Genomic DNA, 15,098 nt, shown 5'->3' on the forward strand with positions numbered 1-15,098 from the left:
ACTATTGCATGTATCATATTTATCAATAAAACATGCTATAGATTTATATATAATTTGTGTATCTATTAATTTAAAAGTAATGATTGTATTAGTTATCTATGACTGCAGAAACAATTACCCCCAGATTTAGCAGCTTAAAACAACATTTCTCGTCTCACGGTTTCTGTGGGGCAGGAGTCCGGGCCGCTCAGCAGGGTCTGCTGGGTCTCACAGGCTGCAGTCGAGGTGTGGCCGGGGCGGCAGCCACCTCAAGGCTCCGCTTCCAGGAACACTCACGTGGTTGCTGGAGGCTTCAGCTCCTCTCGGGCTGTTGGTTGGAGGCCCCCAGGGGTCTGCCACGAGAGCCTCCCACAGCATCACAGCTGGCTCCCTCAGAGCAAGGAGCAAGGCAGAGCCCGGGTCCTTTTTGTTACCTAATCTAGAGTGTAACATCCCAGCTGTGCTGCTGTATTCCACTCGTTACAAGGAAGTCTGCAGGTCCAGCTCACACTTGAGGGCACAAAGGGGCGTGAAGACCAGGAGGCAGGATCGTTGGCAGCTCTTTCGGAAGCCGCCAACTACAACGATGTGACTCCCCAGCCAGCTCCCGCTCTGCTGCTCTGGAGCATCATTAACCTCTAGAAATAAATATCCCAGTGTACAGAGTTTCAAAGGCACAAAGCAGCTGTGTCATGAGTTAACATCTGGCAGCCAGAGATTCTGTCCTTATGATGAGTCTGGGGCTCGTGTGTGGAACCCTGTTCATTCTCCCCGCCCACAACATCGTCTTACACTTGCCCACATCTTCAGATTCACTCAGGCCTCCTGCTGCGCCGTGCATCTTCTTGAGGTACCTCTCCGGCCCTAGTGAGTGCCAGACTGTATCAGCCTACGCTTGAAAACAAAGCATCTTAAATATACTCCGCCTGTTGAATAAAAATCCATCTGAGTTTCGAGCGATGTGACAACGAATATAAATATATTTAAACAAGCGTCTTTTCTTTTATTCCATCTACCTTTGATTGACAGTGGGGCGTGAAATCATCCATGAAAATAGTTACTTTTTTTTTCCCATTTCTCGTGTTTCTGGTGCTTCATCCTTTGTACTTTTGTTGCCGTATTTTCTGGTCAGAACAAGTCTGTGCTATAAGGTGTTCACTAGTGACTGTGTCTCACAGTCACAGATTATCTGGAATTTTCCACCCTTGGTTCTCTTTCCTCTGGTATTACTCTTTGTTCACATCTGAAGGACAGATCCTGGTCCCATTTCAGCTTTTTGGGGGGGGTCATTTCATTTTGGATGTGCCAATCATAACCAGTAAATCATTGCACTTTGTCTTTTTAACCTAATTGAGAACTCTCTGGGTGGTTTTTAAATTTGGGGGAATTAAAGAAGTCTTTCCCAATTCACAATGAATTGTGTTGTGCCACTTACTGTTTCCAGCCCTATTTTGTACTGATAAGAAATGGACGTTTGCAAGCCACCAGCTTGACTGTTTGCCCAGGAGTCTGTTCATGCAGCACTAGACTAATCTCAAACATCAGTTCTCCTTGATTCTGGGCTTTGTTTTAAAATATACCCCCCGGATGGCAGCACTGGGTAACATTTGTACTACATTGTATTCTTCTTAACTTTTAATTTGTCCTGTGTTTCCAATTCGATTCCAAGCACTTTCCATAAATTAAGAATCATCTTAAGACCCTACGAGCTTGACTTAAAATACGCTTTCTTATAGGATTTGACTTAACCGTGCTTTATTGTTCTCACTGGCTTTAGCATACACGTAGCAAAGTTTTAAGAAATGAAGTATATTTCTTCTTCCTATATTTCATTTCATATCCTCTGTAATCAGAGCATGATGGATTCTCAACTATTGCTTTGCTGCAAATAGTTTTCAGACTTGACTCACTCCTGAGTCCATGCAATTTTTTTTTAATAATTTTATTTATTTATTTATTCCCCCAAAGCCCCAGTAGATAGTTGTACATCACAGCTGCACATCCTTCTAGATGCTCTATGTGGGACGCAGCCTCAGCATGGCCGGAGAAGCGGTGCGTCGGTGGGCGCCCAGGACAGAACCCAGGCGCCAGCAGCGGAGCGCCCGCACTTAACCGCTAAGCCACAGGGCAGGCCCCATGCAATTTTTTTTAATTGTCTGGTAGACTGAAATTTTCACCTCACTGATATCAGGAGAGACTTGCTGATTTGTTTCAACAAGATGGGAAGATGGGCGACTGTAGAAGGGCAAGAGAAGCGAGCTCAAATCACAGACCACCCCTCCCTGTGCGCTCAGCCTTCCCCCACGCGAGGCTGTGCCGGGAACACCCACACAGCAATTCCAGCCTCGCTCACGGAGGCATCACAAGAGAGGGCACAAAACACTCTCAGAAGACAGGTTGTTTTTACAGTGATAAAATTGCCTAATGAACAAGCCTTTTATGTCGTTAATTTTATTAATTATGAGTTTCTATTTCCTGGATAAAATGAAACATGTTAATTTCCGTAATGTCTATGACAGTGGGAAAAATATGGAGCAAAACTGTTTTCTCCTGCGTTTATTACTTCACCTTTGGGTGGCCTAAGAGAAAAATCCTTATATACCAGAGCAAGAACATTCCCCCAGACACAAGAAATCTCTGACAAGTGTCAGCAGCCTCTTACTGAATACACTTATGTGCTGAGAGATCATGGGCGGGAGCACCTCATTCAATACATATTTGTAATATATTTATAGCCCTTCCACGGTACTGTTAGCTATTAGGAGAAAAAAGAGAAAAACAGTGCATATCTGGTCCTCAAATCCTTTAAAGCCTGGAAAGGAAGATGAAACATATATTTCTAAAAATACACAAAGAGGTCAAATTACAAAAGTTTAATGGAGATGTCTAGTCTATAGACAGCTAAAAAACATGACTAACTCCCTGAGGAAAGCTCACCTTGAGATGGAATCTCTGACAATGTTTTGTGAATGACGCCCCTCAGCGGGTTTTCTTCCACAACAGAAAACCACCAGGCGCGGGCCCAGGAAGGTCTGCGGAGGGTGAAGCAGCTGCACGTCCGCGGAGCGTCCCGGCCTGCGCGGGCCTCGGGCTCAGAGCTGCATCGGTGCTCAGCGCGCAGGACCCGGGCGGCCGCCTGTGCGTAAACTGGGGTCGGCCTGAAGAACACTGCGGATAAAATGCTACTGGGAGTCAGGCATGAGCGATTACCTGCAGCTGAAAAGGTCTGAGAATCAGTCAGAGGGACATATGAATGGAGTCTTGGGCATATTTTCTTGTCTTTTTTGTCTATTTTTCTTTTCTCTTCGTTTTGCGTGGAGCAGCGGTTCTCCGCCCTCAACACGCACGAGAATCCCTGGCAGGCGTGTTACAGCCAGCTTGCTGGACCCACCCGGAGATTCTGATCAGCAGGTCTCGGCCGGTGCAGGAGAGTCCAGGTGATGCTGACGCTGCTGCCCCGGAACCACGCTTTGAGAAGCACTGGCTTAGAGCCCGGAAATCTCCAGTTAAATGAGCAAGAAGGTTACATGGCTAGTGAGTGTCTGGGGTCATCCAAGTGCTTAGGATGTGTGGGATCCCTTCTCACCCCTAAAGTTTCAGGACTACCTGGCCCAGTCAGCCTTTGATGGACTTTGGGAACTAAATTAACAGTCTTCATTGTTGGCCCTTTATTAACTTGGCTGGGTAGTATATAATTAAAATCCACAGATAACCCAGAAACTTCCCTGGAATCAGCAGCTACAGTCTTCTGTCCAGATACCCTGGGAATGTAAGGGAAAAAAATGGAAAAAATGGGACTTTTTTCAGAATTTTTCCCTGTCCTAACTTGTTCCTGAGTATATTGAACTAAGAAGTAGGAAGTCGTCAAATATTTGCAACTGAGAGAAAAACAAAAGGTGAGACTGGCAGGAGTTGGGGCAGGTCTACCTACTGAAAAGCCGTGCGACTCATCCCCACCCACCGCTTAAATGCAGCTCCTCCTCCTTGTCCCTCCTCGCAGCAGGGCACCCCCACCTGCATATGTGGAGTCTTGGTGCCCCTCCAGATGGAAAGGTCACAATAAGGGCCCCTCACTGAGCTGATGCAGCCCACAGCAAGGCAAGCAGGGCCAGGCTGTGTCCGGTGCCCCTGAACCAGCGCCCTGGGCTAGCCCACGACCTCACACTGGATGCGGAGCCGCAGGAACCATTTGTCCATCGGGTGCCCCCACCTGCCGATCCACAGTCCACGGCACCAGCACGATCCTCCTCAACTCCTCCCTGATTGCACCCTGGCGCCAGAGTCCCCAGCACGTGTCCGGGTTTTGCCGAGTTCTGCCCTCAGCCCCCGTTATGATGTGAAACCTCCCTCTCTTTTCAGCTCCTTTTCCCACCAGCTTTCTCATACCTCCCGCGCTTCTGTCAATGGAGCCACTAACTAAGCCTGGACAGACCACTCTCCTTTATTCCTGTGTGGCTTTGCACATACTGTTCCTTCAGACTGGAGAACTTTTCCTTCATGCCTTTTCCCCTTGTTTTCTCGGACATTTCTATTCCTTCTTTTAAAAAATAATTTCATGTAAAAGAAACATGGACTTATTATTTTTAAATTTGGAAAACACAAAGGATTATGGGGGAAAAAGTCCATATAAAAAAGTAACTGTGGTTCACACTTTGATTCATTTTTTCAGGGTATTTTCTATGCCTATATATTTATGGATCATATCTTAAAATAGCTTGTATCCTGCTTTTTTTCACTTAGTATTACATTGTAAGCTTTCTCCTCAACTGTTATAAATTACTTGAAAACATCTTTTTATGATGGCGGCATGATTTTCATACGTGTGTGTGTACATTATATCTGAAGAGTTTGTTTAATCCTTGTTTTGGTCATTTAGATGGTTTCCTTTTCATTTTCTTTTCTATTACAAATAATATTACAAGGAAGAGTTTTGCACGTGACTATGACAGCCCTTTGATGATTTTCTGGGTGGGAATTCTAGAAGGAATTACTGGAACGGTAGAAAAGGACAGTTTTAAGCTCTTGACATGCACTGTTAGGCTGCTTTCAAGAAAAGTTGGACAAATTTACAAACTCGCCAGGGGAGCACGCATGTTCCTCTTAAAAACAGCCACTTCTTATTGAGAGTCATAGCTTTTTGTGTGTGGTCCTTGATAATTTGATTTTAATTTGCACTTCTTTGATTAGGCTGGAAATTTTTCTACATTATTAACCATACGTATTTCCTCTTATGTAAAGTATCTCTGTGTATCCTTCACCCAGTTTTCAGCTGCAGTCACACTTTCTACTCATTTCCCACACTTGATCCCTGTGAAGTTCTCACAACCCTACAGGTCACCCCCCGGTGAGGCCTCCCCCTCTAACAGGACCGCGTGCCTGTCCACTCCTGGGATGTACGCTCGACTGTAACCTGACATGCCCATCCCCCCAGAGCACGAGACACAGCTCCTGGGCCAGGACTCAGCACCTAACCAGCTGCCTGGCACAAAGTCTGTGTCAATTAAGACTCAGTTAGTGAACTCATGAGTAGATCAAGGAGATCAACGAAGAGCTGACTTTTAACTTAACATGGATTTCATCAGGATGGTGTATCTATATTTCGTATAAAGCAGAAAGGATCACTCAGTCCTTGGATAAACTTTGCAAACTTGTTTCATATAATTGCTAATAGAACAGCATAGAAAAATCCACATTATTAAACTGCTAGAGAATGAAAGGCTGCTGGCAACTGTTTACTCAAAGGAGAAAACTAAACCTTTTTCTTTCATCTGAAGAAAAGTAATTTTCTCTGCAAAATATTATAAAATTATGTTTATTGAATCATCTGGGACCTTTTCCAAGTATCTGGACAGTTATCATAACACACCTTCCAAAAGGAGAACAAAAGGGTACACGTCCTCTGACAATAAACACAGACGCATTTACAGTAAATACAAACCAAAGTTAAACTTTGAAAACAACTCATTTTCCATCACATCATACTCTCCATTATAATTCGTGAATTCCTAATTTGGCCATTTCACAGTTTTGCTCTAAAGAACATACACTTGTATCCAGCTTAATTCCATCTCTGAGATAAACCAGAGGTGAAAAATAGGGTTTCTGCCAAGCTGGAAGTAAGGCAACCCTGCTTGTCTTTGGGAGGGACGGCTGAGCAGGGGTCTCAGGACTATTCAGTGCAGCCACTTTCCCGCCCAGAGTCTGGTGTGTCGGGTTACAAAGGGGCTCTAGAGATGCTGAGACCCGGTTAACGTCCGCCGTCTCTTCTTCTACCAAAGGGGAAAGTCCTCACCTGCCGCTGGGTTTAGTCTCTGGGTCTGCTTATCAGCTGCAGGTGTATTTTCCCCACTTTTCCCTTCTGGTCATAGTGTTGCTAACCTTTGTAAACATTTAAAGGTACAATAAAGTGCTCAGTTGTGCCCCATCTGAGCCACATCCTGCTCTAGTTTTGAAAGCGTAGCTCTCAGGAACCTCAATAAGATCTTACTGTCTCCACGAGGAGCAGAATGTGTCTGTCAGCAAGTAGAGTCCAGGTCGTTGCCACTACTCTCACCTGAGGCTGCCGAGTCCTGGGTGGGCTTTCCACTGTGCCAAATGCCCCGCTACTTCACATAAACGTACAAACTCGGCTCTCTGGTAAGTCAGACATCACTGATTTTCAAAGAAGCATAAATCCCTCCCCAAAGAATCCATCAATACAATGAACCTATAAAATGGAGGTTCCGAAATCTGAAACAGCATTTGTAACCCACTCCCAAATTCTGATTTCGACTGACATCTCTGCCTCCATACACACAGTCCCATCTGGCCTTTGCCCGCCACACGGGCAGTGAGCACCCCCCAGAGGAAGTCTCTCCAAATGCCCCACCTGGTTATATTCCCCCCTCACTTCTCTGAGGAGCATCTATAATTCAGGCTATACTTGGATCAGTTGGCAAAGAAAATAACTAAACAGGGACGACTATGATATGAAATAAACAAATCAGGTTTCACTAGAAATGAATACGGTAAGAAATTTTAAGAACACTCATCACATAATTGTGAACAATGGTGTTTCCACTGGATTTGTATAAAGACCCAGAGGCCTCAAGACCCTTCTAAAAAATTAGGGACATCAAATACAAAGTTGGAACAATTAGTATCGTGGCTTTAAGACTTTTAACAGTGTTTACAATATGTGCAATTGTAGTTGCTGTTAATAACTCAAAACGAAAAAATCCACTGAACTGGATCATGAATATAGAGTGACAACACGCTGTTACAGCAAACACTTTTGAAAACACTGCTTAGATGTTTTGTTACGGGAAATAACTTTTAAGGATTTAAATTGTAAGTTTTTTTTATCATGGCTTTTTGACAGGAAATGTGATATATTCCTCAGCTTACCAAAGAGTATAAGACACTGTCACAGGCTGGATTCCGTGTTAGTTTGGCAGGAATTGCTGTGCCAGTTTCTATACATAAGAGGCCTTATGAAAATCTTGTGAAAAAACATCCGAAATACTGCTGTTCTGAAAATGATGAAAATCCAAGGGTCCACGATTGAAATCACAGACAGAAAGCGCAGGGCTCGCAGGTCCTCGGTCTCTTCCGTCGTTCCATTCTTCTCATCGACAGCTTTAAATGCTCCATGGTAAGCACGATACTGTTTGAAAGGAAAATATTCCATTATGATATTGAAAGGTTGATGGCAACAATAAATTCACTTATCTCACTTAGGAAACATTACTTTTCTGCAAGAATATGGCAGCTTGGCTTGAAATAATCATTTTTTGTAAATTTATAAGCAGCTAAAGCCATTGCAGCTGATGGGCGTGAGTGAGGAGCCTGGATGGTGCAGGGCCCTCTTGGGGGCCCCATCTAAGTTCCTGGGGGCTATTCTACCGGCAGTGAGGTTTCCAGGTCCCTGCCAGGTCACGCAGAGGAAGAGCTGAAGGGGGACAAATCCAGTCCACCAAGTGTTTACAAACAGGGTCACACACTTCCCTAAATGCACACATTGTCTTTCCATGTCGTCTTCAGTGCTCTTTTCTTTCTGCTTCCTCTCCTGTCTTCCGCGTCAGCCCAGAAATCAGTCACACCTGTGGAATGTCACATGTATGCAGGCACCAACGACACAGAAGCTTTTAATCCATCTGAAGAGACAGGACATACTCCAAAGAAAAGACGGGAGGAGACTTGCAAAGGGACCTGTTCGACTCCCATAAACACTCTACTTACTCTCAGGACAGATGGCTGCCTTTCCATGGAGATATCCTCTTTTCAGACCAGGAAAAAACCAAGCCCAGAAATAGAGGCCTGATCACCACTATCCAACTGCTCCGACCATCTTTATCTTCTTTGAGTCTCTGCGGCCTCCTTGGTGCCTGCAAACTGCCTCGTCCCACAGCCCTGCCTGCCATTCAGCCAACGCTGCTGTCTACACCTGCACTACGCTGCCTTCAACACCGCTGGGGACCAGCCACCCTCTTGCTGCCTAGTGAGATTCTAAATCTCTACTGGGACAAAAGGGACTCTAAGGGGACAGAAAATGTGCAAACTCAGCGTTAGTGGAAGCGGGCATGAGTAAGTGCACAGACCAGACCCATTTGGGGCATCAAGGGATATGGGAAGATGCGTCTGCCCACAACTGCCTGCTCACCTTTTTAGTCTCTCCTCCAACAGAGCATTTCAGCGGAATCAGATGCTCCCACCTGCAACACTTAGGAGGATGCCTATGCCTGGAAGTCCCTCCCATCATCATGGCTCAATAACACGAATAGTAACGGCCGATGCCACAGAGAGCTGACCACTGCCAGGCTAGTGCCCACAGAGAGCGGACCACTGCCAGGCTAGTGCCCAGAGAGAGCTGACCACTGCCAGGCTAGTGCCCACAGAGAGCTGACCACTGCCAGGCTAATTCTCAGAGAGAGCTGACCACTGCCAGGCTAGTGCCCCCAGAGAGCTAGCCAGTGCCAGACTAAAAACCTCATTTCATCCTCACAAAACCTATGAAGTAAGGACGATCCTTATCTCCATTTTACAGATGTGGAAACCAATTACACGCTTGAATCCCACCTCCTTCCGAGGTCCACCTCAAATATGACCCCTTCCAGGAAGCCTCTTGGAGGTGATGGCTAAGCACATCGGCTCTGGAGTCCGACCATCTGGATTCAAGTCCCCTCATTGGCTGTGTGACTTCAGGCAGGTTGTTCTGCTCCCTCATCTAGATCATGGGGATAATTAGACCCAGCTTCCAGGATTGTTATGCAATTTGAATGAGATGGTAGGAGTAAAACCCGGACAACAGGTCCTAGTGTATAATAATAACTCAATAAATAGCTAGTATTATTTTTTCAATTAGGAGCGACTCCTCTCCTCCTGTAATCTCCCCTGTGGCCCTAATCACCCCCTCCCACTGCTGGTGTGAGAGCTCATGTGGGCAGCAATGATGTTTTCCTCATTTTATATCCCCTCAGCAAGTTACAGAGTCTTGAATGCTGGAGGCACCAGACGTGGTGAAGTGATAAACGGATGCCCATGGGCTCTGCGCTTAAGTTGATTTAAAAAGCAAACACCTCATATGAGTTTGTCTTTACATTTGCTCCTTTATTCTCAAAGTGGAAAGCAGCAAAATATAATTCCAACTATTTGAAAATGCTTGACTAGTTGGGATCTGGGTAACTGAATGACACTTACATAATTAAAACAAACCATTTTATTTCCATGCAGTATTTATCTATGTCAATTCTATTGCATATTATTAGGTTATTTGTATTTTCAAGTCAATTTATTTGTATTAGAAGTGTATTGGTCTACACTCAGCCTTTTAATTTATTTTAATTTAATTATGTTTACTTTTTGAGTTTTCTGAAAATATGACAAATTCATTAATTCATGATAGTGATCCATGAATGTATTCTATTAATTTTCAAAAGATATCAATTTGAACCCAATTTAGACTTTGGGAAAATCTCTGTCGATCAGTAGTATTCTCTAGAACATACTTTATAAACTGTCCTGGACAAGCGGCGGGAATAACCAATAACCTGAAAACGCACGTGTGGCGTGTTTGAAGCAGTCCAACCGCGCAAGGAGAATCGGTGTGAGAAGCGCGCCCTCTGCTGGACATAGGAGTCCATGAAAAAACGTTGCTGTTGCCCACTGACCGGGACTTCTCTTGGCCGGACACCCTGCGGAGGAGCGCTCTAGACTCTAACGCCCTCCTCCGGCCAGTTCGTCCGCTGGGAGGCCCTAGACCTCGCCCTCTGCTCTGGCCCTTTAAATCCATTCCCACCCTTTTCCCTGGGCCCATCTCTTGCCCACCATCCCTTACATGCCTCTAACCGCCTCCTTTGGAGGGAGCATCCCCCATTCTTTCTGCCCACCAGAATGAAACACACACTGGAGTTACCTCAATCCTGCAGTGCGTCCTCTGCCTCTTCTGCTCCCGGAACTCATACATGGAGTTACGCACGCTCGCACTCATCTCTGCCTGGCTTGTCACCTCTCAACAATCACTCCAATCAATACATGAACATTCTCTCTCCGCCATCCCCGATCCCCTGCCAACTCCAATATATCGTGATTTTCTAAGGTAAAAATAATTTTGATGAAAATATGTTATACGCATTAGAGAATGTACTGCAAACTGCCTCTAAAGCTCACCCCAGATTCTCCATACTTTCTTCCTACTGTATCAAATTGGAAATTTGAAAATTCAATCTAGTTAAGTATCTTGCTCTAATCCAGTTTATAGCAGTTACTGTTAAAAATCAAGTTACTGTTAAAAATCATAAAAATCCAACAGACTTTCACCAGCTAAATGAAATACAATATTTGTGCTATGAGTAAGGTTTGTGTTGTTGTTTTCCACCTTCACATACAGCCTTATTTTTTCCCAGAAGTGATTAGGAGACTGATTTTAAAAGAGTGGGGGTCTCCAACACCCCTTCAGTGTGTCTGCAGGTCAAAGCCATTTTCATAAAAAAGACATTATTTGCCCTTTTCCCTTTCCTCCTCTCACAAGGGTACCGGAGTTTTACGGAGGCTCCCTGACCTGTAATGAATGACATCCTGGCTCCCATGGCTAATGGGATATGTGCTGTGTATTCTTGGGCTTTCCAGACCTTTCTAGGGTAACAGGGTTTACATACGCACATTTTCAGAGACCATTCTCAGTACTCTGTGCTCTTAACATGCTTTTTCTTCCCATTTTTTTGCTATAATCTCTGTAACTTTATTATCATTCATTAAACCTTTTTGAAATCTCAAAGTTTTCCTTCACCTATGCAAAACCACAAGAAACAGATTTTAACTTGTTTTGCAATAATATTTTAAATTTTTTATTATTTTTATTTTCTAATATGATAAACACTGATAAATATAATCCATATAAATAAAAGCTCTCTGGGTCCTTAATAATTTTTAAGAGTAAAAAGGCGTCCTAAGACTAACACAAGTTTCAGAACCACTGCCTTAAAACAATGCTATCTCCTGAGATCCTATTTCATAGTTAATTGTCATGTTCAGAGGGCAAAAACAACAAATGGAAGTTATAATTAGTAACAATAGTGATACGGACTTTTGAGGCCAGGCACTTGGTTAGGTGGTTTATATGTTACTTCAAATCTTCATCATCATCTCACAGAGCACGTGTGGTTACTCTCCCTTTACAGATGAGGAAACCGAGGTAAGAAAGGTGAATAGGCCACTGTCGAAGTCACTCAGTGATGGAGCCTGATTGAACCCACGTCTGATGCTAAAGCCCTTATCCTTTCCAGAAAACAACAGTTAAGGTGAAGAATGCTGTCTGCTTTGCACATCTTTGGAACTTTACAAGTTTTGTAGAAAATCATTTTCAAATCCATTCCTTCCTTCAATCCTTACAATCCCCAGCGAGTTATTCAACCCCCCTAAGAGACGAGTCCAAATGCAATATTCTTCCCGCTGTATTATGCTGCTTTCTGCATTATTCTTAACAGTCAAACTCAGACACATGATCCATGCACTCGGCTCTCGTCTGCTTTCATAATAGCACAGGTAATGAGGCTGTGACCTCAGAGCAGGGGTCTGCAAACATTTTCTGTGAAGAGCTGGACAGTAAATATTTTAGGTTTTATGGGCCAAGGGGCAAACAGTGAATAGCTGGTAGGTATTTATATAACAAGAGAGAAAACAGATTTCCACACTTTTTATTGATGAAATTCAAAATGTAATAATAATTAAGTAAATTTTTGTGATACATGTCTACTAAGGAGAATAACGAATGTCTTTGTTTTTTCTTGGAATAGTATTTGACTTAATTGGGGTTCAGAGTTCGTGTGCCCTATCATCAAATTGATTGCAAATGTTCATTCTTAAAAGCTATTCTTAACTCCAGGGCTGTAGGAAAACAGTGGGCGGGCAGGGTCTGGCCTGCCAGCCGTGATTTGCCAGCTCCTGCTCTGCGGTGCGGTTCTCCAGATGTGATCCCAGATCAACAGCTTCCACCTCACCCGGGAACTTGTTAAGAAAGAGAATTCTTCAAAAACATCTGAATCAGAAACTCTGGGGGATGGGGCCCAGCCATCTATGTGTTTGGAAGCCCTGCTGATGATTCTGAGCCTGCTCAAGTTTGAGAACCACTCCTAAATATCTATGCCTGTTTCTATATGTATTTATGTAGATACAGATTTATTTGGGGGAGTTTTGATCCTAGCCCCGCATGATGATGCTGCAGACCACGCTTCCCCCACACATTAACAGCTTCACTTAAGGGGGAAATCACATTACATTTCACCTTCACCCTTGAAAAGCAACATCCAGAATTGCTACACTGCCAACAAGAGACGCAACAGCGTTCCTCTTCACAGGCTCCGAAGACACTGCCTTGGCAATAAATGCTCTTATTGAACAAGCACAGAGCGGGTGGGGGAGAGGGGAGAGCAGTACTGAGGAGGTTTACTCAAGCCTGGGCTGTTCCTGGGTGTCTTGGCAGGTGTCTTACCTTCAAACCACGAGGTAATTCAGTCCCCACCACCACCCTCATTAGGAAATTGAAACCAAAGACAATGGCTTTCAGGTTGCCTCGCTTGCCAAGATAGAAACAAGACTTGTCAAGACGAGTTACCAAAACGACACCAGGGCTGAAACGTCCTTACCCATTTGCCTGTCCAAACAGCCTCTCCGTCACCACGCCCGCGGCTGCGACCCAGAAACAGCATCCGCCGCTCATCCAGGTCTACCCAAGAGCTTTTAAAAACTAAACCTCTGCTTTTAGTCACTCACTTCTGCAAATCTCTCTGGCATGGTGACATCTTCCCTTATTCCCTTCCCACGCCAACATCCCGGAGAAGACCTCTCAGTGCCATTCACCCATTTTTGACGCCTCTAAAATCAAGCGAAGCTCTAACGAATTAAAACATTACCTAGCCATCTGAAGGAGGAGAGGACTGTATTGCCAAGGAGAAACAAAGGTCTGCTCCTCAAAGTTCCGAGGCGCAAAAATAACCCTGAGATCTTCCCAGAGGGAAGCAGAGAGGGGGGTTCTGCCAACTGGAGAGGTTTTGCGGGGTTAAGGGGACACTGTCGGGCTGGTCTTTCCCTTCCTTTTTCTGACTTTCCCTCCTCTCGCTCAACAAATTGGGGGTGTGGAGGGAACCCGATCTGTGGAGGGCTGAAAAGAACCCTCCCGGCCCGGGGCGCCGCTCCTCTCGCGGCGTCCTACACGCTCCCCCGTTCCCTCCCGGCCCCGCGGCCTTGGAGCGGCGCGACTCACGATTAGAGGCAGGGAGCACATGGTGAAGAGCACGGTCATGAGCGCCAGCAGCAGGAGGTGATCCAGCTCCTCCAGGGTCTGCGGGGACGCCTCTCTGGTGCTGGCGCCCGGCTCCACGTCGTCCTTGGTGCTGGAGCGCGGGCGCCGCCGCAGCCGCCGGTGCATCGCGTAGAGGTTGCGCATGGCGCTTAGGTTGCACAGCACGATGGCGAGGACCAGCAGGGCCATGAGGCCGGCGTAGAGCACCGAGTAGCCCAGCACTGACAGCGACTGCTCCTCGTGGACCATCTGGATGAAGCACCAGGTGCCCGGACAGTACTGCACGAACCTCCCGAAGCCCGCGAAGGGCAGCGCGCAGAAAGCCAGGCAGAAAGCGCCCACCACCGGCGCCACCAGCGCGCCCCGGCGCGGGGTGATGTGCCGTCGGTAGAAGAAGGGGTGCCCCAGGGAGAGCCAGCACTCCAGGGCCATGGCCAAGAGCTGCAGCGTCGAGGCGAGCCCGAAGAAGGACATGAAGAAGGCGAAGGCTTGGCACAGCGAGCTGCCCGACGCGGGCGCCAGCCCCCGCAGGCTCCGGTTCTGCGCGTAGGCGGCCAGCACGAAGGGGCTCACTAGGGACTTGCCCAGCAGGTCGGTGACCGTCAGGCCGCTCACCAGCACGTAGAAGACGGAGGGCGGCGGGCGCGGCGGGCACGACCCCAGCCCTGAGCGCGCCAGCAGCCCCAGGGCCAGCAGGTTGCCCAGGAGGCCTGTGCTGAAGAGCAGCCCGCCCATCGTGGCCGAGTTGCCCTTCTCCACCGAGGTGGAGTTGTGGCAGCGGTAGAACGCCGGCCGCATGGCGGGCCGAGCGGAGGCTGCGGGAGGGCCTGGCCCGGGCGTCGGGTGCGCAGGAGCCGTGGCCGCTGCGCTGGCGGCTCGGCGGACAGGGTGCGCCGAGGGGGAAGCAGCGCCTCCTTCTTATATTCTCGGTCACACCCCGCCCCGAGGGCGGGACGCACGGCCCGGCGCTCAAGGCGCTGGCGGTGCAGAGCGCGGAGCGAAGCGCGAGACGGAGCCTGGTACCAGAGTGGGCAAGGAGAAGGGAAGTAGCCAGAGTCCGAGCACCCTGGGCCCGTGCTTCTTGCGAGGCAAGAGAACTACGGAAAAGGAGCGGAAATTAAGGCGCAGCCACTAGGCAGGAGGTGGGGGACTCTGGTGGCCGAGAAGGACTCTGAAGATGGGCAGAGCGCAGCGCGGAGGGCAGGATGAGACAGGGCTGCTACTCGTGTTTAAATTCGTGGGTTAAGGAGGGTAAAGGTAACCAACATTTGCATAACACTTAAGCCTTAGCTCCAGTTCTCTGAGATCTACCCCAGGCGGCGGAGCTGGACCTGGAACCCAG

General features: G+C 46.9%; 1 protein-coding gene across 1 annotated transcript; it reads right to left on the reverse strand.

Annotated features, from left to right (window-relative positions):
* Positions 1 to 6,978: 6,978 nt before the first annotated feature.
* PTGDR (prostaglandin D2 receptor) lies at positions 6,979 to 14,625 on the reverse strand. Its single transcript, XM_004436332.3, has 2 exons — positions 13,718 to 14,625; positions 6,979 to 7,624 (listed from the first exon to the last, which is right to left on the reverse strand). The coding sequence occupies exons 1-2, from the start codon at positions 14,552 to 14,554 to the stop codon at positions 7,385 to 7,387; spliced, it is 1,077 nt and encodes a 358-aa protein (XP_004436389.1). The 5' UTR covers positions 14,555 to 14,625; the 3' UTR covers positions 6,979 to 7,384.
* Positions 14,626 to 15,098: the final 473 nt, after the last annotated feature.

This window comes from Ceratotherium simum, chromosome 3 (genome assembly GCF_057802395.1).
Source record: "Ceratotherium simum simum isolate JZ-2026a chromosome 3, ASM5780239v1, whole genome shotgun sequence".
Taxonomy (NCBI): domain Eukaryota; kingdom Metazoa; phylum Chordata; class Mammalia; order Perissodactyla; family Rhinocerotidae; genus Ceratotherium; species Ceratotherium simum.

Coding starts and splice junctions, on each gene's coding strand:
- PTGDR (XM_004436332.3), bottom strand. CDS start 14,554: ATGCGGCCGGCGTTCTACCGCTGCCACAACTCCACCTCGGTGGAGAAG. Junction 7,625..13,717: donor TGTGCTCCCTGCCTCTAATC/GTGAGTCGCGCC, acceptor CCTTTCAAACAG/TATCGTGCTTACCATGGAGC.